The 26,131-nt window shown below is 41.0% G+C and overlaps 2 protein-coding genes across 2 annotated transcripts; both read right to left on the bottom strand.

Moving 5' to 3' along the window:
• Window positions 1-3,498: 3,498 nt before the first annotated feature.
• Window positions 3,499-5,159, bottom strand: LOC117390865 (serine/threonine-protein kinase pim-1-like). The gene is made up of 6 exons (XM_033988670.1): window positions 5,096-5,159; window positions 4,569-4,945; window positions 4,435-4,482; window positions 3,967-4,354; window positions 3,702-3,872; window positions 3,499-3,593 (listed from the first exon to the last, which is right to left on the bottom strand). Exons 1-6 carry the CDS (start codon window positions 5,157-5,159, stop codon window positions 3,499-3,501), a joined length of 1,143 nt encoding a protein of 380 aa, XP_033844561.1.
• A 4,998-nt stretch (window positions 5,160-10,157) lies between these two features.
• Window positions 10,158-13,068, bottom strand: LOC129457353 (lysM and putative peptidoglycan-binding domain-containing protein 4-like). The gene is made up of 3 exons (XM_055231261.1): window positions 13,051-13,068; window positions 10,646-10,733; window positions 10,158-10,598 (listed from the first exon to the last, which is right to left on the bottom strand). Exons 1-3 carry the CDS (start codon window positions 13,066-13,068, stop codon window positions 10,174-10,176), a joined length of 531 nt encoding a protein of 176 aa, XP_055087236.1. The 3' UTR covers window positions 10,158-10,173.
• Window positions 13,069-26,131: the final 13,063 nt, after the last annotated feature.

Raw genomic sequence — 26,131 nt, forward strand, 5'->3', positions numbered from 1 at the left:
GGACACTTTAACCTTTCAAGCCTAATTTTATCTGGTGAATTATCAACATATTTTAAAATAAGACGTGTAACATGTCTTAAGCTTAGACAAACTTTAATCTTATTATTCCTTGAGGGAAATTACTTGGAAGTAATAGAATAATAAAATAGCACAAAAAACAAAACCAATGTACATTTTCATATAAAAACAAATGAATAATATGCAAAGAGGTGAGCTAAGCTTAATGAAAAACTCTGAGGTTTTAAATGATCAGATAAGAATGAGTTGTTGTAATGTGGAGTCTAGCAGTATTAGTCCCACAGGTTTTCATTGGGTTGATCTGAGTTGAGTGGTGTTTTTTTTTCTGTTTGCAGGTGGCTCTTTGGTCTGATATTTAAAATGGAGGATGTTTTTGTGAGGGTTTTATAAGGCTCCGCAGCACTGTGTTGTTTAGCTGCACAGAAATACACCGCACTGTCTTCTACTCTCAGGTCCTCCATGGAGAACGTGGCTTCAGAGCGTCCATTTCCAGAGAAGTTAATGCGATCTTTGACATCGTCTTCAGGGTAGGCACTTTTCACATTCAGAAAGCCCAGTAGTTTGAATGTAGCACTTTTGTCTTGTTTGTACCAGAGGATGTGTTCAAATGTTGAGTTTTTATGAGAGCATTTCATTTCACTGGTAGATTCACCGGTAAATTTTATAACTTCAAGAGGAGTTTGAGACACATTTTGTGCAGCTTTGGGGGAAAAACATAAGTCTTATTATAAAAAGAATTCAATATATTTGAGTGTATAATTTGCATGTGCTGTGCTTACCTTTAGTTTCACAAATGTAAAAACTAAACCAAATAAAAAGTATTAACATCTTGTGTTGTCAGATTTCTGTTTCTGTAGCCTCGCTGCCTGGAGATCAGTAAAGTTTAGTGTAACGTGGTGTGTAGGACAGCTCTATATACCCACACATATGGCTTTAGCTCCTCCTGGTGATGGAATTGAAAACTTCAGCTACAATAAGAAAATCATTTTATTTTCTCTATGCATTTTTAAGAAATCATGTTATCAAATGAAGATAAAATAAGAGAACCTTCATTTGTCCCACAACAGGTAAATTCCAATGTTGCTACAAACATTTTAAGAACAGCAGTAGAATAGAAATAGGAATAGGTACTCAAAAATCAGCATGATTTATCCCTTTCTCCTTTTTTCTCCTCAACTTACTCATCCCTCTCTCCTGTATCTGCCTTTCTAGTTTTTTCTTTCTCTCTCCTCTTGTCTCTCTCTCCTATATTCCCCTTCTCTTTCTCCTCTTGTATCTTCTCTGTTCTTTCTTCTCCACCTCTGTTCCTTTTGCTCTCTCCTCTATCGCCCCTCTCTACTTTCCTTCTTTGTCTTTTTGCTCTATGTTTGCCAAATCTAACAGTTATAGAAAGTAATGGTTTTACAGATCCACGCGCATGATTTTTCTAATTATACTGCTTGGGAATCATATGACACAGCTCCAGTTTCCTACTCAAGAAGGATAAAGAGCAGATTTTAGACTAATGAGCTTCATCAGGTCTTTTGTTAATTTATTTTAATAGATTTTTTTCCAGAACAAGGTTTAGTTTGACTGCTGTTCAACTAGCGGTCTTCCTCAGAGTGGTCACGTGATGTTCCTGTGATGTGTCTGGTCAGCTGTCCGGTGAAGGCAGGACGACAGCACCATCTGCTGTTTGACTTCTTCAGGGCAGTATCACAGGTGTGTGAGAATAAAAAAGCTGTGGGTGGATTGCCCATGGGACTTTAAACCAGGACGAGGGGGCCTTTTTACTCTCACACACCTGGAATACTGTCCTGAAGAAGTCGGACTGCATATGATGCTGTCGTCCTGCCTCCACAGTTAAGAAGACGTCACAATAACATCATGTGACCACTCTGAGGAAGACTGATAGTGAGCAGTTGAAACTGTAATGTATAAAAACAACTGACTATTTTGTTACACTTTATACTTCCAGTTAAATTTTCAGATACATAATACTTCTATGAACATAATCATAATGAACAAATAGTTGGTTAATTGATATCTTTAAAACCTTACATTCAAACCCATTCCTTATGCTTTATTAAGGCTAATAAAGGTGTAGTTATTGAAAGTGGCACCCATCTATGTGTAGACTATATGAGATCCATGGCACTGACAGGAGTGGGCTGTGAATCTGCAGTTGGATGCCGTCCCAAAATGTATATTGTCATTCACTGTGGTGGACACTAAAATCATAGTCTCACACACAGAATATATTTGAGTGACAGCAGTGGAGCACTTTATTGTTGGATGTTATTGCTGCAGTTTTGATTAAAGTAGAGACTTGGAAACTTTATCATCTTTTTGCCAACATCCACCATCCTGTATTTACACCGGCCCAGGCCCTAGAATGTACCAATTTATTGTATTTTTGTTACTGTCTCAATCAGAGTTTTTGCATAGAGTTCTTTAATAAAAACAAAGGTATTAGTTTAAAAAAAACCTCACACATTGTAGCAACATTGATTTTGCTCCCTGGACCTCAGTAAACTGTGATGTATAAATGAGAGGTGAAACGTTTATTTACCCAATCTCAGACCAAACAGGAGGTCTAAGGGTGGTCTGCACACTACTGCTTTTCTATTGTGTTTCTGGGTTTTTGGCCGATTTAGCAAGTTCCTCTCGAATGGATGAAAGAGACAGATGTAGACAGTGTTGAAAGAAGAAATGAGTGTAAGACATAGGCTTTTTTCCTATTTCTTTGTGATTGATCTTTTGACTTAGATTTTTTGTATTTCTGTCTCAATTTATACTGAGCGCTACAGTGTTCTATCAACTAGACTCATTGAGCATGCTCAGACTGTCTCCACTGTGCCCTGTGGGACAGTGGTTGAGAAGAGGGGCAGGGTGGTCCAGAGCTGGTCTCATTATGTGGAGGTCCGGCCTGGGGCAGATGGTCCTGTCTGGGGACTTCCAAATGATAAAGGATTTGTGATCATTTAAAAATTCTGATGACCATGAAAAATCAACCAATGATGTTTTTATGTCAGGAGTGAGATTCGAGCTGTCAACCTTCTGATCAGTATTAACCTTTATTTTTAAATTGAATCTCTTCTAACAAAGGCCTCCATAGTGAATCCCCAGTGATCATCAGCCCTGTAGCTCCGTGCACAGTACTCTTTACCTCCTAAACATATTGTATTTTATTAGGTGCAGGTTGGGCCATTCCTTTAGGCTTTACAAGCAATTATGATAATGCTGCAGTTGTAGAGCTGTTTCCCGGTTTGGTTAAAACAGGAAGAGATGTACAGTATATACAGAGGAGAAATGCAAGAAGGAAAAGTGTAGGCTTACATGATTTCAAATGCAAATTTATTAATGCAATGATTTAAAAAAATTCAGTATAAAAAAGTATTTAAAAAATGGCTATAAAATTGAAATTGTAATAATTGTTGAATTGTCTAAAAAAGTAATTTAAGTAAAATCATTGTTCTAAAACTATATAAAACTAGAAGCTTATGTCTCCAACCAAGGGTGACGCAGAAGCTCCTCAAACGAGGGCCTGTCATTGGGGTTTTTGGCCAGGCAAGATTTAAGGAAATGCCGACATTCTGAAACACAAAAAAGGGAAAAGGTTAGGAAATAAATATAAACCAAGTTCTTCATCTCAAAATACACTTGACATGTTTATGTTGTAATATATAAATGTAATTTCTTACCTTCTGACAGGCCCGAGCCGAAGCGTCTCTTCCTCCTCAGGTAGCAGTGTGTATTAAAGGCCCTGAGATGGAGGAGGTCGTAGAGCAGCGTGCCCAGATGAAAGACTGTGGTGGGCTCAGCTCTGTACGCTTTACAGGAATACCACTCAGGAGGCGCTTTACTGAATGTCCCTGAAATCACAATATCAGTTATGATACTTACTCTGCTTTTTACACTTTATTACTCATTACTGTTGAAAATAGTACTTAAGAGAAGATGAAATACCTGCATAATAATCATAGGTGCCTTCCTTGACTAGACAACCACAGCCAAAGTCAATGACCCGTGCTTTGGGGTAGCTGTGGTTCGTCTCCACTAGAATATTCTCTAGTTTCAAGTCGCGGTGGAACACGTCGCTGTTATGCATTTGGATGGAGGCTTCCACCATCTGCTTAAGAATTACTTTTGCCTCCTCTTCCTCCAGCACTCCTCCTTTGGCATCTTTATAATCTAGCAAGTCCACTGCGGGATAAGGCCGTTCCATCACGAGGATGAGCTCCTCTGGAAGCTCATAACAGTCCAGTAAAGAGACCACGGCCGGGCAGTTCCCCTGGGACACTTTAGCCATAAGAGCCACCTCATCGATGATGTTGTATTCCACGCCATTCTGCACCTGAAAAACACCAAAGCATTTTACTCATAATGCTCACTTTAATCTGTTTGTTTTGGTTAAAGGTATATAATTTCACTTACCACTTTTTTATAGAAGACTTTGTCTCGTGGAATGTGCTTGATGGCCACCTGTAACAGTACAAATGTTAGTGCTTTATATTTTGGGATATTTTGGTGTCATTTTGAAAGTTATAATAGTCGTAATAAATGCTTACAATGGAGGCGTCATGCAGACATATGCCGGCAAACACAGAGCCGAAGCCTCCGCTGCCCAGATTGTGCAGCTCAATGTACTTCGACTCAAAGTCAGCTCTGCTGGTGCTGATCTGGTAGTTGACATCGTATAGTTCATCCTCAGGAGAACTGCAGCTCTCAAGAGGACTGCAGTTCTCAGGAGAACTGCAGGTCTGAGGAGAACTGCAGGTCTGAGGAGAACTGCAGGTCTGAGGAGGACTGCAGGTCTGAGGAGGACTGCAGCTCTCGGGCAAACTCTCAAGTTTGGCCTTTTTGAGTTCGACGTTGGGCTCAAACTCGGCTTTCCGTTTCCTTTGTACCTTGGTCTGTCCCTCCACAGGGACACAGGTGTCAGTGCCTAACACAACAATATGATCATTAGTGAAAACTGCTCATACCAGTGTCTAAACTGACACTAACACTGAAAATCTATAATATTGTGGTATTGTAACTGAATTTCTGCATTTTGAGTCTGAAGTCTGGCTCTGCTCCCTAAATCCTGACATACCTGAACGTTTTGCACTGTCCTCCTGCTCAGAGGTCCAACGCCTCTTTTTAGCACGTTGTGGCATCATTGTCTGCACTTTGGTTTAGTTTGCCAAAGTACTTTCACTGTTTATTTGCTCTGTGTGAGAAGTGTGTCTGCTCTCGACGAAGGTTTGGTATCGACTGGTTCAGATCCAGTCTGAACCAGACTAGGTAAACTCCACGGTGACTTTATGACATCACTGATCATCGTCACGGCACCAGAGATTCTAGAATTTGGAGCATTTGTTCTTTGGAACTGGTCTTAGTTTTAACTTGGACATTTATTTACATTTAAATTATTAAAATATGTTTTTATAATCAATCTGTTTTTAATGATATAACTATTGCATTTCTCAATTGTTTTGCATTTTTTATACTATTCTTTATGTCCCATAGTGTTTATATTGTGTTTGGATTTAGTCAAAATGTATTTTTCCGCTGCATACATATTATTACTTTTCAAGAATATTAATACTTTTCTATTTACTTTACCTCAATATCACAACAGTCTGTGTATGAAACTACAAAGTTATGTGTCAGTACAAAAATGCAAAAATGGCACAATATTTTCTCTTGGTGATCTTATTTCTTCTCATCTCCGGTGATCTTCGGCCCCACCTCTTCTCCGTTTGATAATAAAGATGACACTTATCTGTACTATAGTAGTGAAGTTTAGCAGTTGAGAGTTAAGAGATTTGCCAAAAGAAACGTGGACCAATTACTGATACTTGAGGCACAGCTGGTAGAGCTCGCCCTTCAACCAGAGGGTTAAAATTTAATCTTGAATCTCGTTCTTGTTGCTGTTGTGTCTTGGTGCATTTAACCCTTGTCATCCACTCCAGTCACAGTATAAAGTGGCTGGTTATATCTTCAGGGAAATCTTGAATAATCTGCTAATCACTGTTTTTATTGTGGCTACCCCTGGACAAAAAGCACTGCTAATCTTGAACAAACTAATTAATACAAAAAAACATTTCAGTTCCATCATATTCTGTTTGAAATCAAATTAAATATTGTCTTTAGTCATCTCAAGGAGCTCAACTCATTTAACATTAGACTTTAGCATCTTGTATGTTTTTTCTGCTGCTCTTTTACCTGCCAAAGTGCATTTATACAAAGTGTTTTTACTGGTGTGATTGTGACGAACTTCTGCCTCGTGTGGAACAGTTTACTCCTGGTCTTAATGACTGTAATTTCACGGTAAATAAACAAAACAAAACAGCCTTTGCGAACATTTGTAAAGCCTTAGACAAAATCTCTTTCTTTCTGTTAAGTGCAGGTTAAATGGTCCCTCCTTATATTGGACCAGCTCTTGACCCTGATATTTACTGATTCTGATCTGCAGATTTTAGATTTAATGTACACAGTTCTGGTCTAAGTCTCTCACGCAAAGTACAAAATGTTACTGAGCCTAGATATCATCTGTTAAGACGTCAGTTTCCCCAAGTTAGGTGTGTAAAATGATATTGTATGTGTTATGCGTAGAACAGTAAGGTTAAGTAAGGACAGACCTGCAACATCCACAGTGAAAAGTTACTATTATTTTAATTCAAACTTTAATCCCAGTTTCATTTGCCATTCAGTACTAATTGCTGCTGTTTACATGTGTTTGTTAACAGTTTAAGATACGAACTGGTACACATTGTCAGAAATGCAAACAAATATAAAACATTTTTATTTAATATACACAACTTTTAAACTTCTTTCTGTGTGTGTTCTTCTGTTTAGATGTTGTAACCCACCTCTTGTCAGGCTGTACCCATTCCACAACAACTACAATAAGAGTGACCAGTGAGAATAGTTGCACACATTTTGAACATCCACTGTCCCACCTGTGCCTTTAATAAAAAGTTTGGCTGATTCTGTGTCTTTGAACTCAGTGCTTCTATCCAAAGTTACTGTATTGTCAGTGAGTCAGTGACACAACCTACAATGTGACCTCTTCTTTTCCAAATGGCCCAAAAACTGAATGATGTAAATGTCTTGTATTTCCTACAGTCACTCCTGTGTCCTGTGTTTGAACAGTGGCTCCTGGTCCCGTGTGAAGTGTCTCCCTCTGAACCTCTCCACAGGGTTTTGAAGTTCACTCCAGCTCGAGTGAAAACTATTTGGCTTCTGACTCATAGGTTTGTGTAATATCCTCATGTGGTTTGAATGTATTGAATGTTTGTATTATTTGTGTTATATTTTGTGTTTTTAACACAAAATAATAATAGTTTTTATTATTCACCATGTGGTGAAACTACCTGATCAGTTGAGTATATAGTTATAGATACGATCAATTATATATATTTTGAAAACGACACACAAGGGTTTCACGCAGTTTACTTAATAGCATTTTATTGTGATTTTGGGTTAATACAACCCAAAATCACAATAAAATGCTATTAAGTAAACATCATAATGCATCATAATGTAGAATTTGACTATTAGTCAAAATAGTTTCCCAATACAATACAAGTATATTTGAGGTTATAACAACATTAAAGTTATAGGCAGCAGGTGTTACTGCTTCATATTAAGTCCTGTTCTTTGTCCTCTTCTCGTGTCTTCTCATGTCAATGTGCCGCATCTCGCTGCACAGTAATTACTCTTTGTTCTGTTCCTGGTTTTCCATTTTTATCCTTAACGCACTCATTTTTTCATAGTTATCACTTAAATCCCCTGTAATCACCTGTCTGACCAGTGCACTGTTGTTAGTATCTCTCCATGAATGTACATTTTGTGTAAGAAGAGCATTAGTGCATTACACATCTGTAGAGCCGTCATATAGTTTCTAGATGCATAATCATAATTACATAAATAAGCTGTAGGAGTAGGACAAATCTGTGAAGAAACAAATTGGCCCACTGACTATATCTGACATTGAACAGGGTGTCAAATACAGTCCAATATATACAAATATTAACAAAATGTAAGTCTAGGCTTCTCTCATTTGACTCTAAAATGGCTCACTATAGATGCATTTAATATGTCCGTTGAAATACGTATACTCATGTGCAGTGTAGTTTGTATAAAAAGTGGTGTTACTCATTTGTTATTGACTAAATATTGATGTCCACCAAGTCTGCTCGTTTACCCATAAAAGTCACCACAGACTACTGCAATAAAGCACTGGCGGCATTAAAAAGCTCTAGTTTTAGTCACCTGTTAGATATAGAATAAATCCAAGGCATTTTGTAATGGCCACTTTGTGTTGTTCAGCTGAATCTTACATAACTTGCAATGAGTAAAAAAAGCATAAGGACATGGCAGCTGCAGTGGGTGTGGCTTATATCATTTCTGATTCAAAACCACTAAACACGTTTTTGTACAGTGATGACATAATATGAATTCATTGTGCATCACTAGCTGCACAGTAATATATCGCACTTTGCTCGGGTTGTACATCCTTTATAATCATGGAAGCTCTCTTGGCTTTTTCCCCGCTCAAATCTCCGGTGAATTCAAAATGTTTCTTTAAGGACTCCTCATAGTCTTTGCTTCCATAGTTTATATGTCCAATACGTTTCATTGACAGGTCCCCAGGTAATTTTTGGTACCAGTGCATCATGGTATAATCCGTTCTGTTATGGCTGCAGACTATTTCAATCTGTTCTCCTGAGTTTTTGAAGACATCTGATGGAGACTGTTGGATTTGAACAGAAGCAAAGCAAATGTCTAAAAGTGAAAACCAAATCAGTAATGTCTGCATGTCGGCCGGTCTGAGACTTCAAATCTACTGTGACAAGTCTGATTCATAGATGTCCTTTTTGATCAAATCCAGGTGGTGTGTATATTCAGTCTGGTGTGTTCATGAAGCTGTAGCGCCACCCACAGGGAACATAAAGAGAAAACATCCAGTAGTCCAATTGAAAGTTGTAATGAATATTCAAAGTGAGTTGGATTCCTTTTATTTATTATATAAGTAGTCATATTTGAGACTATGAAAAAGAGCAATGAAATATTTTTATTATAATTTTTGACCATATATTTTGTCTGTTTTGGTTTGTTTGAACTGGAAACAGAATACATCTTAATATATGTGCAACAAAGCCAATAAAATAATAGACAGCTCTTAGAATCATATAGTTTCAGAATATGAATAGAAAAGAAAATGATCTTTCCAGGATGCAAGAAATAGAAAAACGATTTTTGAGGATAACAACCAAGGTATTTGTAAGTTGCAAGATTTTTTCTGTATAGTAGTGTTCATAAGGTAATTGTATAGGCTGGAAATTGTAATGTTATTATTAAAGCCGCAAGCGGCATCGAAAGGCCCTCGTGGATTGCGAATATTTGCAGAATCAATGAGAGAAGCATTAACTCTGTGTAAATAGAAAGTAGAATTTAATTAAAAGTATGATTTTGTTCAAAATGATAGGTGACCAATGGGCTCCTTCGTTTCACATACATCACTCAAATAAACAAATCTGATTAGATGTTCGTGTTTGGCTCTGGCTTGAGGATGGTGGGAGTGGTGACAAAACTGGATTTACCAGGCAAGGTTTGTGTGTTTTTTCATTTAAACACTTTTATACTTGGTGCAAAACTATTAATGAAATAAATACCATAGTCTGATAATATTATGGATTTTGTACATGTAAAAATGAGATTGTTTTACATATAAGGCAAACATACGCCGTATTGTGCATGTGAACGGCGCAGTGGCATGACCCGAATATTCCCTGAGTAACTTTACTGTCCTCATAATCTTACATAATTTACAGTGGAGAAAGGAAGTTTTCAGACCCTGTTTAACATTATATTTTAGTTATTTAAAGCCAAAGTATCAGTATCGGAACAGAAAAAGCTGGATCAGTGCATCACTAAAAACAATAACATTTGATAATTTAAAGAGGATCTGAAAACCTGCTGAATCCTCTGTATTAAAATGCTAATGCAGGTCAGTGACACAGGGCACAGGTCGACAGGAGTCTATACAACAGCACTGTTACTGTTTCTCCTCAACACACATAAATTAAACATGGACACAGACACTTCCAGGCTAAAATTGGCACTTAACTGTCCCCTCATGAGCTCACATTTGGGGGTCGTCTCTCACACACTGATGGTACATTAGCCTGGCTCCTGAACTGGCCCCTGAGAGCCCCCTGCTGGCCCTGAGCTATTAGTGACCAGAGGGTGCACTGCAGGACCACCCTCCGAGGGCCTAGTTTTAAAGTAGATGATGTAGAAGAGCAGTAGTACGATGCCTACGAGCAACATGGCGATAACGGCATTCCAACAGTTGATGCCCCAGTCTGCGCCTTGACCTTTGACCCCCTGACTCCTCTGTCTCCTGTGACCCCTGTGCTCCCGCCTGTCCCACACCTCCAGCAGCTCCTCGTCCTCCTGCTCAGTGCTCTGGATCAGTCTCTCCATGCCATTGTCCAGCTCCATGAGGAAGTGTGCGAGCTCCCCCGACATGTGTGGGTGCTGTGGGAGAGCCCTCCTCAGGTGAGGCTGGGAGGGCATCAGGTGAGGGTGGGAGGGCATCAGGTGAGGGTGGGAGGGCATCAGGTGAGGGTGGCATCCTGAGTGGGGGGCACCTCAGTGAGAAAGCTGTGTTTCTGCACCGGGATCTTGATCAAGTCTTGTTTCTGTATGAGGTTATTCAGCCGCTTTATGTCAGCCACCTGGGAACAACAAACACACGGCTTCAACTTTTATCATTTGTATTATTATGGTCTAAGTTTCACTTGTTTTTCTCTTTTTGTCTGTGAGAGTGAAATAATCTGATGTATGGATCAGGTTAAAAATACAGCTGAAGCCAGAAGTTTACATACACTACATAAAAAGACATGTTTTTTTCTCACTGTCTGACATGAAATCAGGCTAAACTTTTCCTGTTTTAGGTCAATTAGGATTACCAAAATTATTTTTATTTTAATATCAAAATAATGAGAGAAGGAATTTTTAGACAATTTTAAACAATTTGGGAAAAACCCAGATGATGACATCATCATCTGGGTTTTTCCCAAATTGTTTAAAATTGTCTTTGGAAGCTTCTGATAGGTTTATTGACAACATTTGAGTTAATCAGAGACACACATGTGGATGCATTTGAAGGCACAACTGAAACACTTTGTGTAACATCATGGGAAAGTCAAAAGAAATCAACCAAGATATCAGGAAGAGAACTGTTGACTTGCACATGTCTGGTTCATCCTTGGGTGCAATTTCCAGATGCCTGAAGGTGCCATGTTCATCTGTTCAAACAATTATACACAAGTATAAACGTCATGAGAATGTCCAGTCATCATATCGCTCAAGAAGGAGACGGGTTCTGTGTCCCAGAGATGAACGTGCTTTGGTCTGAAATGTTCATATCAACCAAAGAACAAAAGCAACAGACCTTGTGAAGATGCTGCTGAAGTAAACTACCTCTGGGATCACAGTGGTGGTCCTCCTCACGTTGGGCTGGTCTCACGTGCACAGCAGGAGCACGGTTGATGAGTGGACTAATATTAAGTGTCTCATGCTTTTGGATTCATTTATGGAGTAAACATGGGTCTGTAGTCAGTAACAAGCTGCACACTTAGCTACTACGCTGGGGAGGGTGTGGTAACATGAGTACTGTTCACCCTACTCTCCTTACAGCGCCCATATTACACCGTTTTCTGATCTGATTATAATATTTCCTCATTGCAGACATACCTATTTCATGTTTCATTCACACATGTTTAACACATAAACCCTGCACATTATCAGCTGAGTTTTCTCAATCAGAAAACACTCTGTTCCACCTTGTGATGTCATGTGGTGATACTGGAAGTTCCCCAACGTGTTTTTAAACTCCATACACCTTCACTAAAATCATTTGGATAAGTTCAGCTCTGGAATTGCCAAGCTTTATGTAACAAAAGCTAAAAGATAGCTCTTAACTTGAAAACTGACAGTTCATGACATCACAAGGTGGTACTGAGCATTTTGAGCTTTGGAGATATAGACAGACTAATAATAAAGGGTTACTCAAACATGTGTGAATGAAACAAAACACAACTTCAGGTATATTTTTGCTGAGGTAACAACATTATAACATGGATAAAAACGCACAAGAGTCAATTTTGGGTCATTCAGAACCTTAAACTATATTAATTCACCTGCAGTCTTGGTTATTCAAGTGTGCCAACTGTTTCAGATACATGAGGACTGAACCTTACGACTGGAAATCACAGCAGTACACCTACTTTACATGCATCCTTAGATCCATGTGAACGTGTTTTCTATCAGGAATTAGACTTGAATTGTAATAATGCCCTTAAAGGTACAGTATGTAACTTTCTGGATGTGACTCTGTATTGAGATAAATGGGTTTTATGTCATGTTGTGGAAGATAACAGCCAAAGACAACAACAACTGGTAAAAGTAAAGTTTGTGGAGAGGCAAGTCTGCTCACTGTAGGGACACATTTTTCGGAGCTATCAACATAACCAGAATAATAACATGCTGTCATCTTTCAGCTAAAAGGTTACATACTGTGGCTTTAAAACTCATACACACTTCTCTAGAGTGTCGAGGACAATTTGAGGTGGTCTTAAGGTCACACATGAGGACTTGAAATAAGCGTGAGGAGGTAATCTGTCCTTGGATCAACCGATGCGCGGGAGGACCGAAGAGGAGTGGTCCCAGCTGACCTCTGACCCCTGACCCTGAGCCTGTGATAAGGAGGACAGAGCTTCCCTTTGTTCCTCTGCTGTGTTCTGTGATTCAGACTACAGCCCTGAGAGACACTGCTACAAAAAAACTGTCTGATAATCTGCTGCGCTGTGTGTTATCTTTAGACAGCTGTCAATGCCACATGAAAAGACACGAGCCTCTGTCCAGACGTCAGCCTGAGTCCCTGTTGAGCCAGACACAGTGGTCATTTTGTACTAATGATCCATGTGAGAAGCCCATTGTAGCCCTGAGCCATAGTGTGTGTAGTAGCGCTGTCAGGTTTGTGTCTCTGACCTTGGTGCTGAAGTACATGGGCAGGGATTATGACAAATGATTTGCTAAAATGACCAGTTTCTCTCTTTGAAATGACTACATTTATACAAAACACATTCCAACACAGTCCACATTTCAAGAATAGCATTAAAGTTGAACGAAACACTAAATCAACTTGCTTTTTTCTACTAAATTGTATATAAGGTGTTCTAATAGCATGGTCTACTGTTCTGACTCCTTTTTTCTATCCGACATCATACATCACTGCCCTGATTACAGCCAACAAAGTTTGAAGTGTGGAAGCCTGTTTGATGAATCATAGGCAGTGTCCCATTTCGCCAAATGCACCATTCGAAGTACTCCCCTAAGTACCGATCGAAGTACCCGGCCGAAAATGTGTACTCCTCAGTGTAACCGCCATCTTGTCGAAATGGGACATGCCTACACCACGGACCGTACTTCCACCGGTGTCTTTGCGCGTACGTTACATACATTATGTACATTATTTTTTATTATATCGTCGCACCCGTTTATTTCTGTTTAGATTGAATATCAATGGGCAAATATAACGTTCAAGGTGATTTTTTCTCAATTGTAGCTACTTCATAACTTTAACAAAATATACCTTGTGAAAACATAATAACAGAAATAATTTAGTCTATAAACCAGAGAACACTGATTAGTTGTACATAAAGTTGGGACATTAAAGTTTAACAATTCGGTATTTGCGCAGGTTTCATTTGATCTGTGGCTAAACCACTTTAATACCAGTAGGGGGCGCTGTTTACCTTCTATGCCGTGCCAGTTCATTTAATTTTATTATTGTAAGGTATTTTCTAGCAGTGCAGCGCTACATCAAACTTAGTAAATCAAGCTTCATTTACTAGCGCGAAGGTAAAAGACACATGCCACCAGGGGGCGCACACCTATGGAATGCACCTGAACTCATGAAGATGTTGTGCAGAACCATCCAGTTCCATTTGTGAAAACCTCACAATAACAAACCCATTGTATGAAACACAACAGCAGCAGAGATAAACACACCCACACAGCGAACGCACAACTCCACACTCAAGTTCACACGGAATTAACAAGGTTTTTAAGAGAGAGTTTGATTTAAAGTGTCAACTATGAGCCAAAACATTATGACAAAGTGCCATAAATACGACCCATCAGACCTGATCAGAACACAGAGGAACGTGGCGTCTTTAAAGCTCACTGTGTAACTTTTTGAGTGTCGTCACCTCTTTGTGTCGTGTTGTTCATTTGCCTGAAATCATCATGAGGCCACGTTACAGGTCTGATCTGTGGAGAGGCGACTCAGCTCACAGTGAGATGCCTGTTTTTCCAGTTCATTTAGAGCAGTACAAACATGTGTAAGTTCAATGCCACACTGCGGAACATTTCAGGCAAAGTGATAACGTCTCCATGGAGACAAACAGATGCATAAGTACGAAGTGCAGCTTTAAATACTCGTGTTTCTGTTCACGGAAATGAAACAAACTTCACTCTCTTCACACCTCCTGCTCTCTGCCCTTTCCTCCTATTCAGACCTCCTGCTCTCTCCTCTTTCCTCCTCTTCAGACCTCCTGCTCTCTCCCCTTTCCTCCTCTTCAGACCTCCTGCTCTCTCCCCTTTCCTCCTCTTCACACCTCCTGCTCTCTCCTCTTTCCTCCTCTTCAGATCTCCTGCTCTCTCCTCTTTCCTCCTCTTCAGACCTTCTGCTCTCTCCTCTTTCCTCCTCTTCAGACCTCCTGCTCTCTCCTCTTTCCTCCTCTTCAGACCTCCTGCTCTCTCCTCTTTCCTCCTCTTCACACGTCCTGCTCTCTCCTCTTCACGCCTCCTGCTCTCTCCTCTTTCCTCCTCTTCAGACCTCCTGCTCTCTCCTCTTCAGACCTCCTGCTCTCTCCTCTTCAGACCTCCTGCTCTCTCCTCCTTCCTCCTCTTCACACCTCCTGCTCTCTCCTCTTCAGACCTCCCGCTCTCTCCTCTTTCCTCCTCTTGACACCTCCTGCTCTCTCCTCCTTCCTCCTCTTCAGACCTCCTGCTCTCTCCTCTTCAGACCTCCTGCTCTCTCCTCTTCACACCTCCTGCTCTCTCCTCTTTCCTCCTCTTCAGACCTCCTGCTCTCTCCTCTTTCCTCCTCTTCACACCTGCTCCTTTTCTTGCTCTTTTAAAGTCGTTGCTTGGAAACATCAGGTGGAGTTTTGTTGTGAAAAAGCAGAAACACGTTGAATCGTGAGGAGGTGTCACTCTCTCAACCTTCTGCTCTTTAAACGGCGCTAATGAACCAAATGCATTCTGGGAGATTCACGCTCATTTATTAAACAGAATCAAAATGGAGTCAGTTCCTTTGTGACGATTTGCACTGACTGAAGGAGCTAAAAGTAAAAGACACACGTTCAGTCACAAACACAGAGGGTTTGGTTTGTCCTCGAGCTTTGACATTTTATAAAACACATCTGCAGAGGTTTGAGACGTTATCCACATGTTTGAGTAATCTAGTGATCTGGCCCTATTAAAACCCTCCTGTACGAGGCTCCGCCCACAAGCCTACATCACCCACACGACAAGCCTCCATAAACTTTTTTGTTCTGGAGTGTTTGTTCTGGAGTGTGTTCTGGAGTGTGTGTTCTGGAGTGTGTTCTGGAGTGTGTGTTCTGATGTGTGTGTTCTGGAGTGTGTTCTGGAGTGTGTGTTCTGGAGGGGGTGTTCTGGAGTGTGTTCTGGAGGGGGTGTTCTGGAGTGTTTGTTCTGGAGTGTGTGTTCTGGAGTGTTTGTTCTGGAGTGTGTGTTCTGGAGGGTGTGTTCTGGAGGGTGTGTTCTGGAGGGTGTGTTCTGGAGGGTGTGTTCTGGAGTGTGTGTTCTGGAGTGTGTGTTCTGGAGTGTGTGTTCTGGAGTGTGTTCTGGAGTGTGTGTTCTGGAGTGTGTGTTCTGGAGTGTGTGTTCTGGAGTGTGTTCTGGAGTGTGTTCTGGAGTGTGTGTTCTGGAGTGTGTTCTGGAGTGTGTTCTGGATCCAGACACAGGGTCCATGATCCAGAGGTGAAAGTTCTCAGTCTTTAAATAAATGTTCTCTTCCTTCAAACAAATTTTATAAAGTACAACAAGATGTTTAGTAAAAAGAAACACCTCTTCTTCTTGTACTACACAACTATTTCTACTGTTACTACATTTTACCACAGTTGCTATGACTGTACTGCAGTTATTACTGTTACTGTTTTATATTTCTTTTTGAGTGAACACAGAGCAGACCCTCCGCCCTGTGTCTGATTATAACACATGTATTATGAGTCTGCACCTGCAGTATCAGTGCCCTGGGCCCTCCACCTCTCCCTCCACCTCTCCCTCTACCTCTCCCTCCACCTCTCCCTCCGCCTCTCCCTCCACCTCTCCCTCCACCTCTCCCTCCACCTCTCCACTGCTCCCTCCACCTCTCCCTCCACCCTGTCTGATTTTCACACATGTGGAGGAGTCTGTGATTGGGTTCTTGAGGCTGGACCCCTGAAGTTGGACTAGAGCAGTTTGTTTGGACTGAGGGCTGCTCTGGACCGGACTGGACCGGACCGGACTGGACCGGACTGGACTGGACCGGACTGGACCAGAGCAGGGCGTGTGAACATGTGACCTCCATGTTCATTATTCATTTACACATAAACAAACTTCATTTTCCTTCACACTGACTCCCCGTCTCCTCCAGAGCGACGTCTGTGTCTGTGGAGGATTTTCAGGTGATACTTTCTGAGGCTTCGGTCCCATCAGCCTCTGCACCTTTAAAATGTAAATGATCATGTGAAAAACACACTTTGAATCAGCTGCAGTTCCATTTTGAACAAAGGCATCGACGACATAACGTCTGAATGTGAAACGTCGATGAATCAGATGGAAATGATCCATTACATAAAACCCCTGACGTGACGCCAGCTCAGCACAAAGACGCCACAAAAACACAAAACCGTTTCTTTTTACAGCGACGTAAAAATAAAACTGTGTTTCTACCTGCGGCTCTGTGGTGGAGCGCGCTTTATTCAAACACAAGTGCCAATCTTCAGATGGAATATTCCCGAGCCCGGACCAGCAGGATTCAAACGTGACGGGAATGAGACGGTCCAGAGATGTGAGATAAATATCCTGAGCTTCAGACGAGGGCAGCGCCGCGACCTCCACCAGAGAATGTCCTCAACAAACTGAAGATGCTCCTCAAGTCTCAGTCCACCACAGAAATGTGTCTGTGTGAGACAGTGAGAGTGAGATGAGTGAAAACAGTTAGAGTGAGACATGTGAAAACAGTGAGAGTGAGACGTGTGTTAAAACAGTGAGAGTGAGACGTGTGAAAACAGCCAGAGTGAGACGAGTGAAAACAGTGAGAGTGAGACGAGTTAAAACAGTAAGAGTGAGACGAGTTAAAACAGTAAGAGTGAGACGAGTGAAAACAGTGAGAGTGAGACATGTGTGAAAACAGTGAGAGTGAGACGTGTGTGAAGCAGTGAGAGTGAGACAAGTGAAAACAGTGAGAGTGAGACATGTGTGAAAACAGTGAGAGTGAGACATGTGTGAAACAGTGAGAGTGAGACGTGTGTTAAAACAGTGAGAGTGAGACGTGTGTTAAAACAGTGAGAGTGAGACGTGTGTGAAAACAGCGAGAGTGAGACGTGTGAAAACAGCCAGAGTGAGACGTGTGAAAACAGTAAGAGTGAGACGTGTGAAAACAGTAAGAGTGAGACATGTGTGAAAACCGTAAGAGTGAGACAAGTTAAAACAGCGAGAGTTAGACGTGTGTTAAAACAGTGAGAGTGAGATGTGTGAAAACAGTGAGAGTGAGACATGTGTTAAAACAGTGAGAGTGAGACGTGTGAAAACAGCCAGAGTGAGACGTGTTAAAACAGCGAGAGTGAGACATGTGTGAAAACAGCAAGAGTGAGACAAGTTAAAACAGTGAGAGTGAGACGTGTTAAAACAGCGAGAGTGAGACGTGTTAAAACAGCGAGAGTGAGACATGTGTTAAAACGTGTTAAGACGTGTGTTTTGTTAAAACAGTGAGACGTGTTTGTTTTGGTGAGATTCAGACGATCACTCCGGCTGAACTGGGAGGATTATGTTTGTGCTGGTTGTAACGTTCTAGAGGCACAAATGTTAAACTTCTGCTGAATCTCCGAGTTTAGTTTGACGTGATTGACAAGTGGATTAGCCAATCACACGCAGTCTGTCCGTATCAAAACAAATATGGCGGCTTATGAGGAAAAAGAACGGACAGAAATGTGAGAAGAGACTGAAAAACATGGAGGATTTCTGCAGAATCATTGAGATAAACTCAACTTTTTATCTGAGGTGAGGGATGTGTGATTTTGTTCATTAATGACAGGTGACCAATGAGCTCCTTCGTTTCTTATTCGCCACTGAAAGAACTCAAATCTGAGTGGACGATCATGTTTGGTCAGACTCGAGACGTGACGGAGGCGTGAGGACCAGACCGATGTCCTTCTGAATAAAAGAAGAGTCAGTCTGGATTTTCCAGGTGAGTTTAACACAGATGATACTGATCAAATGGACATAGTTCTACACAAGAGCGTTGTCAGAACAGAAACGGTCAGGTTTAACCACAGACTGTGTGACGACGTGAACCGAGTGATGACGTCCCCTCAGCTTCAGCTCCAAATGAAGCTCATCGAGGCTCGAGCAGGTACAGAGACATCGAGTATCATAGCAACCAAAGAGCCAATCAGGAGAGAGGCTGATGAAAGTAACGCCCCTTCCCGCCCACACCGCTGGTTTAACCGGGACCTGGCGCTTAGCAACGCTGTCAATCAAACCTGTTGCTAACGCTAACAGGAGCGACCTCGGGGAAAGAAGGACCTGATTTGTCTGTTATTAATGTTCATATCTTGATTTACAGACACAATAGTGAAATAAAAACCCCAGGATCATGTAGAGGGTTAATACGAACATTTAAGAGCAAAGGAAGATGTTCACTTCCTGTTTGGAACACGCTGGCTACCACGTTAGCTATGATCATTTATATAAACAGTCTATGGGTTTAACATTTGTGAATTTACCTTACCGAAGCTTCTTATTTCTCTACAATATATGACATCATCACGTTCTGGAGTCTGAAGACGTCCTGCAGCTGGATGAGGTGCAACGCTAAAATCTCAAATCAAAAGTTTCTGACTGTTTCCCACGAGGATCTGACTGTTATAACTTAATATTTGTAAATGTAACATTCACCGTCTTGAAGAGATTTAGGAGATGATGAAAACAGGAGAATATAAGTGCGATATGCTGCTAAAATTCTCAGATTTATTTATTGCTGCTAAAGTTCCCAGATTTGTTGAGTTTTGGGGAGCTCAGAGGGAGACGAAGGTCAGAGGTCACAGAGGTTTGGAGAGCACTGGCCTGAGTCACAATGTTGACATCTGTATCATATTTGGTTTTGTTGCAGATTTTGTGGTAAAAGTTTGAATAATTCTGGATCGTTCCCTCGTCTGGATCTGTCCTGTTGCATAAAGTGAGTAAAGTGCCGTGTTTGGTCGTGGCATTTGTTTCTTTGACACCTTCATTAATTATATATATTAATTATACATATACTTTGTGCGTCCTGCTCACCCCTCCGCGCTCTCGGCTCGTCTTCACACGTTGTCAGACCTTTGCCTGGCTGTGAACTGACTGAAAGGAGCCGTGTGTCTTTGAAGCCTTTGTTTTGGTTCCCAGTGGGCGCGTGTTGACCGTCTCGTGGTTTTGCTAATGAAGGCAGCGTTGGCATGTGCCGCGGGGCCGTTCACAATCACTTCAGCCGCGCCTCTGATCATCCACGCGCCGTTTCTTTACCGCGGCATTTAAATCTGGCCTTGAAGTCCAGCGGCTGCTTCTGAAAGGCAAACAAAAGCCTGTGGACACGGCTGAGGTCATCTGTGACGACTGAAGAAGGTCATCTCCAAGGATCACCCTTTATACTGTGACCAAGGACAAAGGACAGCGCCTCCAAGGATCACACTTTATACAGTTACAGCAGGTTTAAAGCTACACTATGTAACATTTCTGCTTGACTCCATGGAGATGTTCCCCTAACACTAACCCCCTGACCCCCTGACCCCCTGACCCCTGACCCCTGACCCCCTGGCCCCTGATCCACAGCTCCCTGTCCACTGTCTGTCAGGATTTAAACCTCAGAGACGTCAGACCCAGTCGAGCGTCTGACCAGAACCAGACGATTCACAGACAAATGAGCAGAGAGAAAAGTGTACGACAAAACAGAAAAATCAACACAAAGAGACATCAAAGACTGTAATCACTCACACCTTTGTGTGTGTGTTGTGTTGTGTGTTGTGTGCTGTGTGTTGTGTGTGTGTTGTGTGTTCATGTGGAGCTGTGTGTGTTGTGTGCTGTGTGTGTGTTGTGTTGTGTTTGTGTTGTGTTTGTGTTGTGTGTGTGTTGTGTGTGTTGTGTGTTCATGTGGAGCTGTGTTGTGTTGTGTGCTGTGTGTGTGTTGTGTTTGTGTTGTGTGTGTGTGTTGTGCTGTGTGTTCATGTGGAGCTGTGTGTGTTGTGTGCTGTGTGTGTGTTGTGTTTGTGTTGTGTGTGTGTTGTGTTGTGTGTTCATGTGGAGCTGTGTGTGTTGTGTTGTGTGTTTGTGTGTGTGTTGTGTGTTCATGTGGGGCTGTGTGTGTTGTGTTGTGTGTGTGTTATGTGCTGTGTGTTGTGTGTGTGTTGTGTTTGTGTGTTGTGTGTTGTGTGTGTTGTGTTGTGTGTAAGTTGTGTGTGTGTTGTGTTTGTGTGTTGTGTTGTGTGTTGTGTGTGTTGTGTTGTGTGTTGTGTTGTGTGTGTGTGTTGTGTGTTCATGTGGGGCTGTGTTAGTCTCATATTTCTCATATTTGCTGATGCAGCCTTTGGAGCAGGTTTAATGTGGAGCTGTGTGTGTTGTGTTGTGTGTGTTGTGTGTTAATGTGGAGCTGTGTGTGTTGTGTTGTGTGTGTGTTGTGTGTTAATGTGGAGCTGTGTGTGTTGTGTTGTGTGTGTTGTGTGTTAATGTGGAGCTGTGTGTGTTGTGTGTGTGTTGTGTTGTGTGTGTGTGTTGTGTTGTGTGTGTGTGTTGTGTGTGTTGTGTTGTGTGTTGTGTGTTCATGCGGGGCTGTGTTACTCTCATATTTCTCATATTTGTGCTGATGCAGCGTTTGGAGCAGGTTTAATGTGGAGCTGTGTGTGTTGTGTGTGTGTGTGTGTTGTGTGTAAGTGTTGTGTTGTGTGTGTGTGTTGTGTGTGTTGTGTGTGTGTTGTGTGTGTGTGTTGTGTTGTGTGTGTGTGTTGTGTGTGTTGTGTTGTGTGTTGTGTGTTCATGCGGGGCTGTGTTACTCTCATATTTCTCATATTTGTGCTGATGCAGCGTTTGGAGCAGGTTTAATGTGGAGCTGTGTGTGTTGTGTGTGTGTGTGTGTTGTGTGTAAGTGTTGTGTGTGTGTTGTGTGTTAATGTGGAGCTGTGGGACGAGGAGCCGTAAAAGTGAAGTGAGATGAGCCATCTGTCAGAGCGGCTCCTGTGGAGCAGAGCGTTATGTAACCGCAGTGAGGGATGATGGGAAAATATCACAAATGTATCTGCAAATAAATACACACTTTCATTTCATAAATGAGGCATAAATTCTGCTGAAGTTGCGAAAATAAAAAAAAATCTGAAGTCGTGAGAAATCTGATCATCAAATTCCACCTAAGACACGAGAGCATTAGTTTGGACCTTCAACAATCTCGCTCCTGATTGGCTCTTTGGTCGCACATCAGATGCTACGACTGTTAGCTGTGGATCTATAAAAATAATCTATAAGTGGATACAACAAGAAAAAGTCGTCTCCCTCAGAGCACAATGCAGTGATATATGGAACATTCTGAAGACTTTTTCTGATTCCAAAGACATAACGTCCAGTTTTAAATTGTTAATCTCCATAGTAACTGGTCCTAATTTGTCATGATCCTGAGACCCTCGGAGCGTCTCTGCAGTTCTGCTCTGGCACCTTTGAATATTCACATGTGTAATTCATTTGATGTAATTATAACCTATATTAATATTGGCCTTTTTGAAAACAAATGGAGATAATTAAGTGACAAAGCTTTTAATTAATTCTGACATTAAGATGGTCGTGTGCGTGTGTTAGTGACATTTAGACATTTCAGCTTTATTAGGACAAGCTAATTAAAAGAACAGAGAGGTGTGAAAAGGTTCAGTATAAACAGAGTCACAGAGTCACAGAGTCACAGAGGGAGGAGGATTTAATAAAACAGACACAGGGGGAGGAGGATTTAATAAAAGAGTGTTTAACCCAGTGGGGAAAACGTGCCTTATTTCTCTCCTAATGTTAACGCATTTTATTTTGAAAACTTTTATTTTTGTAAGAGAAAGTGTGATCCTCTCACTTGCGCTGTGACTTCCTGTTTTATCTGTGACGTTGGCTGATAATGACTTTCTTATTTGTCGAAAGTGATTAAGTCCCACCTCCTTCAGATGTGACGTCAGGTTCACTTTAGTTTGAGGCTGGTTGACGAACTGTTTAAATTAAACAGGTTGTTGGTGATGTAAATATGGTACAAAATTCTAATTCTAATTGGGAAATTGTTTATTCTCTTTTAAGTTGATTCCCTGAGTGAACCAGAGCGGCCGTGACAGTTTGCATGTTCAAAAACCATCATCTTGGTGAGTGAAAATGTGCTCATTACAAGCTAATGTGAAGCTAATGCTAATGCTAATGCTAATCACGAGTGGTAAACTACTGCTTAAGGTCAATATAAAACGTATGTGTGCTTGTTTTACGGTATTTTAAAGCAAAAGTTAAGTTGACAACAAATGTCACTGTACTTTTATTTAATTTTGCGCTATTTCAGGGTGAAATGTGATGTTTATTTGATGCTAAATGAACATGCAGATGCTTTATGCAAAAGCATGTAATGTAATGCTAAACCAGTTAAGGTTTAATAATTCAATTGGATAAAAATATTAATCACAAGTCACATGGTTAATGAGTTAAGAGAGCAATTCAGTTTATTATTATTGCATTTGTAAAAAAACAATTTCATGTGTAACGATGATATTTTGAGTTTAAAACGTGCACGTTTGTTACTGATATTGTAAATTGTACAATGGGAATACAATACTTGATACTTCGAGAGAAAAAGAAACAAAGCTCTAGCTACTACTACAAAGATTAGAGAATGGAAATGGACTTTTAACCAGCTGTACACATTGTTCTGCAGGCTGGTTTTGTGTGGTTGGAGATGATTCAGACTCAGAGGAGATGGCCTGTCCCAGAACCTGAACTGTCAATGGAGAATGGAACTTTCTCTTTTCTTCTTGTTGATCATCACGTGGTAAAAACTCAAACTACAGCAACGAGGAACTTTCCTTTTTGGACAGTTGACTGTGACTGAATGAAACACCACTGAGCTCAGTAGGACTTGTTTTTCTGATTTATATTGTACACGGGTGAATGTAACAGTTGCCGGTTGTTAGTTTAACCATTTAATTTAATTTAATTTTTCTAATTAACTAAACCTTCATTGCTCATTTCTGTCTCCTGCCATTTCATTTACAGTCACTCTAGTCTTATTTTTATTGTAGCCCTTACAAACCTAGCGCTTGGTCCAATCTATTAGATTATTTTAATATATAATAATATTTTGTCTTGAGTCAGGGGTTACAAGAGTCACAGAGGGAGGAGGATTTATCAGAGTCACAGAGGGAGGAGGATTTAATAAACAGTCACAGAGGGAGGAGGCTTTAATAAACAGTCACAGAGGGAGGAGGCTTTAATAAACAGTCACAGAGGGAGGAGGATTTAACAGAGTCACAGAGGGAGGAGGCTTTAATAAACAGTCTAAAGTTTGTATAAATTATTCGTTCTTAAACCTGCTGCCGACTTCCTCAGCGTCTTCAAATAAAAGAGACTTTCCCAGACTCTCATCACAGATGGAAATGTGTTTGTCCCTGATGCCCTGAGCCGCCTGAGACGCTCAAGTTTGACCTGTGGGGGCGCCGTACCAAAACAAAACAAAAATATATATAAACCTGCAAAAAGTCTGAGGGGCCATGGGCCTTTTCTTAATAAAACATGAATGAACAATGTAACTTTATTTTCAGTCAAATCAGCCATTTTGAGAAGAAAATAATGAAATGATGATTATAATAATAATAATTAAAACTGCAAGCGGTGTTAAAGTCCCTCGCCAAACCTTGCAGGGCACACGCCACCGCGAAGATGTACATCGCCCCTCCCCCCAAAATCATCTAAGTAAAACTACTCCATTCAGTCCAACAACATTCATGACATTTTCACACCTGCACGGCTGGAAACAAAGCTGTGCCTTCATTGGGTTTTTGTTCATTATAAAAACACGGATGTTCATGCCAAATTTGTGAATTCCACGACAAATCGATTGTCACATATGAATTTTTGAAAAGGAAATTTAAAGACCATCCACTTTGAGATTCTAGGAGTAAATTCCCCATTAATATTTCAAATAAATAAATGCACGTTTGAAAGCTTGAGGCTAATCAAGTATGTGGTAAATAATGACCACAAGATCTATAATTTTAAAATCTAATCAAGTTCAATTGCAAAAAAAAAAAAAATGTCAACAGTGTCTTTTTGTTATCTTATACAAATATTATCACTGAAAATAATGTCTAATTGATTTTAACAAGGAGGTGTATAAACAAATATTAGTGAATTACATTTGACTTTTGAAAACTGTCCTTTACAAACAATAATCTACAAACCTCTGAGGACTTTTTAAATGAACTTTTCCTGTTTTTTGTGCTGAAAAAAACTCCGTTCTGGACATTAGTTTCCACTGAGCCTTTAGTGGGTAAAGTGGCTTTAGTGGATTGAGCTCATCATGATTATTTATACTGTTCTGTCTTTGAACAGATTTCAGTTTTTGTCAGATTTGTGGATTGAGGCACAGTTGTGGCACTACCTGGATTCAGAAAGGAGTAAGTCAGTGTTGTGAACATATTTAGTTTTTTTCTGCACACACCCGTGGATCATTACGTTATAACTTGGACATTTTAAATCAAATATTGATCAAAAACAACTTAATTGAAGATCCAAAATAGAACAGTCTGTGGTGAGTTTGTTTTAAATATTTTGTATTTATTCATATTTTCTTCATGTCTCGTGTGGAAGATCATCTGGTGCTGAGCGACCATTTGAACTGATTAAACATATTCCCCAAAGATTTACTTACCTGAGCCGCTCCTCCTCATCAGATCAAGAAAATCCAATGCTGAGGAGCATTTTCAGGAAGTTATTACTGTGGAGAGGCCAGGACCACCCACAGCTTAGGTCAGGAGAAAAAGCCCCTGACCTGTGTGGACCAGTCTACTGGCCTCTACAGAATCTGTGAGGAACAGATGTTTTCTGCAGGCCCTTAACGGGACCTGCAGAAAACACAGCACAGTGAGCGAAGGAAGGACCTGAACCTGCTCCTCTTCTGTGGCATCTCCAGATGGCTGCGGATGGTGTCGCTGATCGCCTCTATGTAGTCATCCTTTTTAATGAAGCCATTTAAACAAACCCATGTCTTTGTGGACGTTGAGCACAGGTCCCTGTACACGGCCTCAGCTACATTTTTGATGTTCTCAGTATCGGGCCTCACCCTGACGTTCCATTCAGACATCTGTGACGTCAGCTGTTCAAACAGTTTGTCGAACGTTGGTTGTACCATAAACGGGTTTTCGGTCCGGAGGATGTGCCGACACACCTCAAAAGCCAAGTTGATGACATGCCTTTGCTCCCACTGACACTGAGAATCTTCACTTGTGACAAAAGCAGTGGGTTCCTCTCTTTGGGGGGTCTGGACCTGGGGCGAGGACACAGTGCTGGCCACTTTGTGGATCTTGTGGAGGGATCTTCCGACGGGGTCTGTTTTTGAGACCCGATGTTTCTGCTCATTGAGCCACTCCTTCATGCTCTCCATGAAGTATGACACTCTGCTTCGGACCTTCCTAGCAAATTTCCAAGCCCCAAAAGAGCTTTTGGGGCTCATGTGATTCATAATCACCTCAGAGAGACCCTGGCTCACGTCCTTGTGGTGTCCGTTGGAGATGTCCTGGGACAGTCTCTCATA

The sequence above is a fragment of the Periophthalmus magnuspinnatus genome, chromosome 22, assembly GCF_009829125.3.
Source record: "Periophthalmus magnuspinnatus isolate fPerMag1 chromosome 22, fPerMag1.2.pri, whole genome shotgun sequence".
Taxonomy (NCBI): domain Eukaryota; kingdom Metazoa; phylum Chordata; class Actinopteri; order Gobiiformes; family Gobiidae; genus Periophthalmus; species Periophthalmus magnuspinnatus.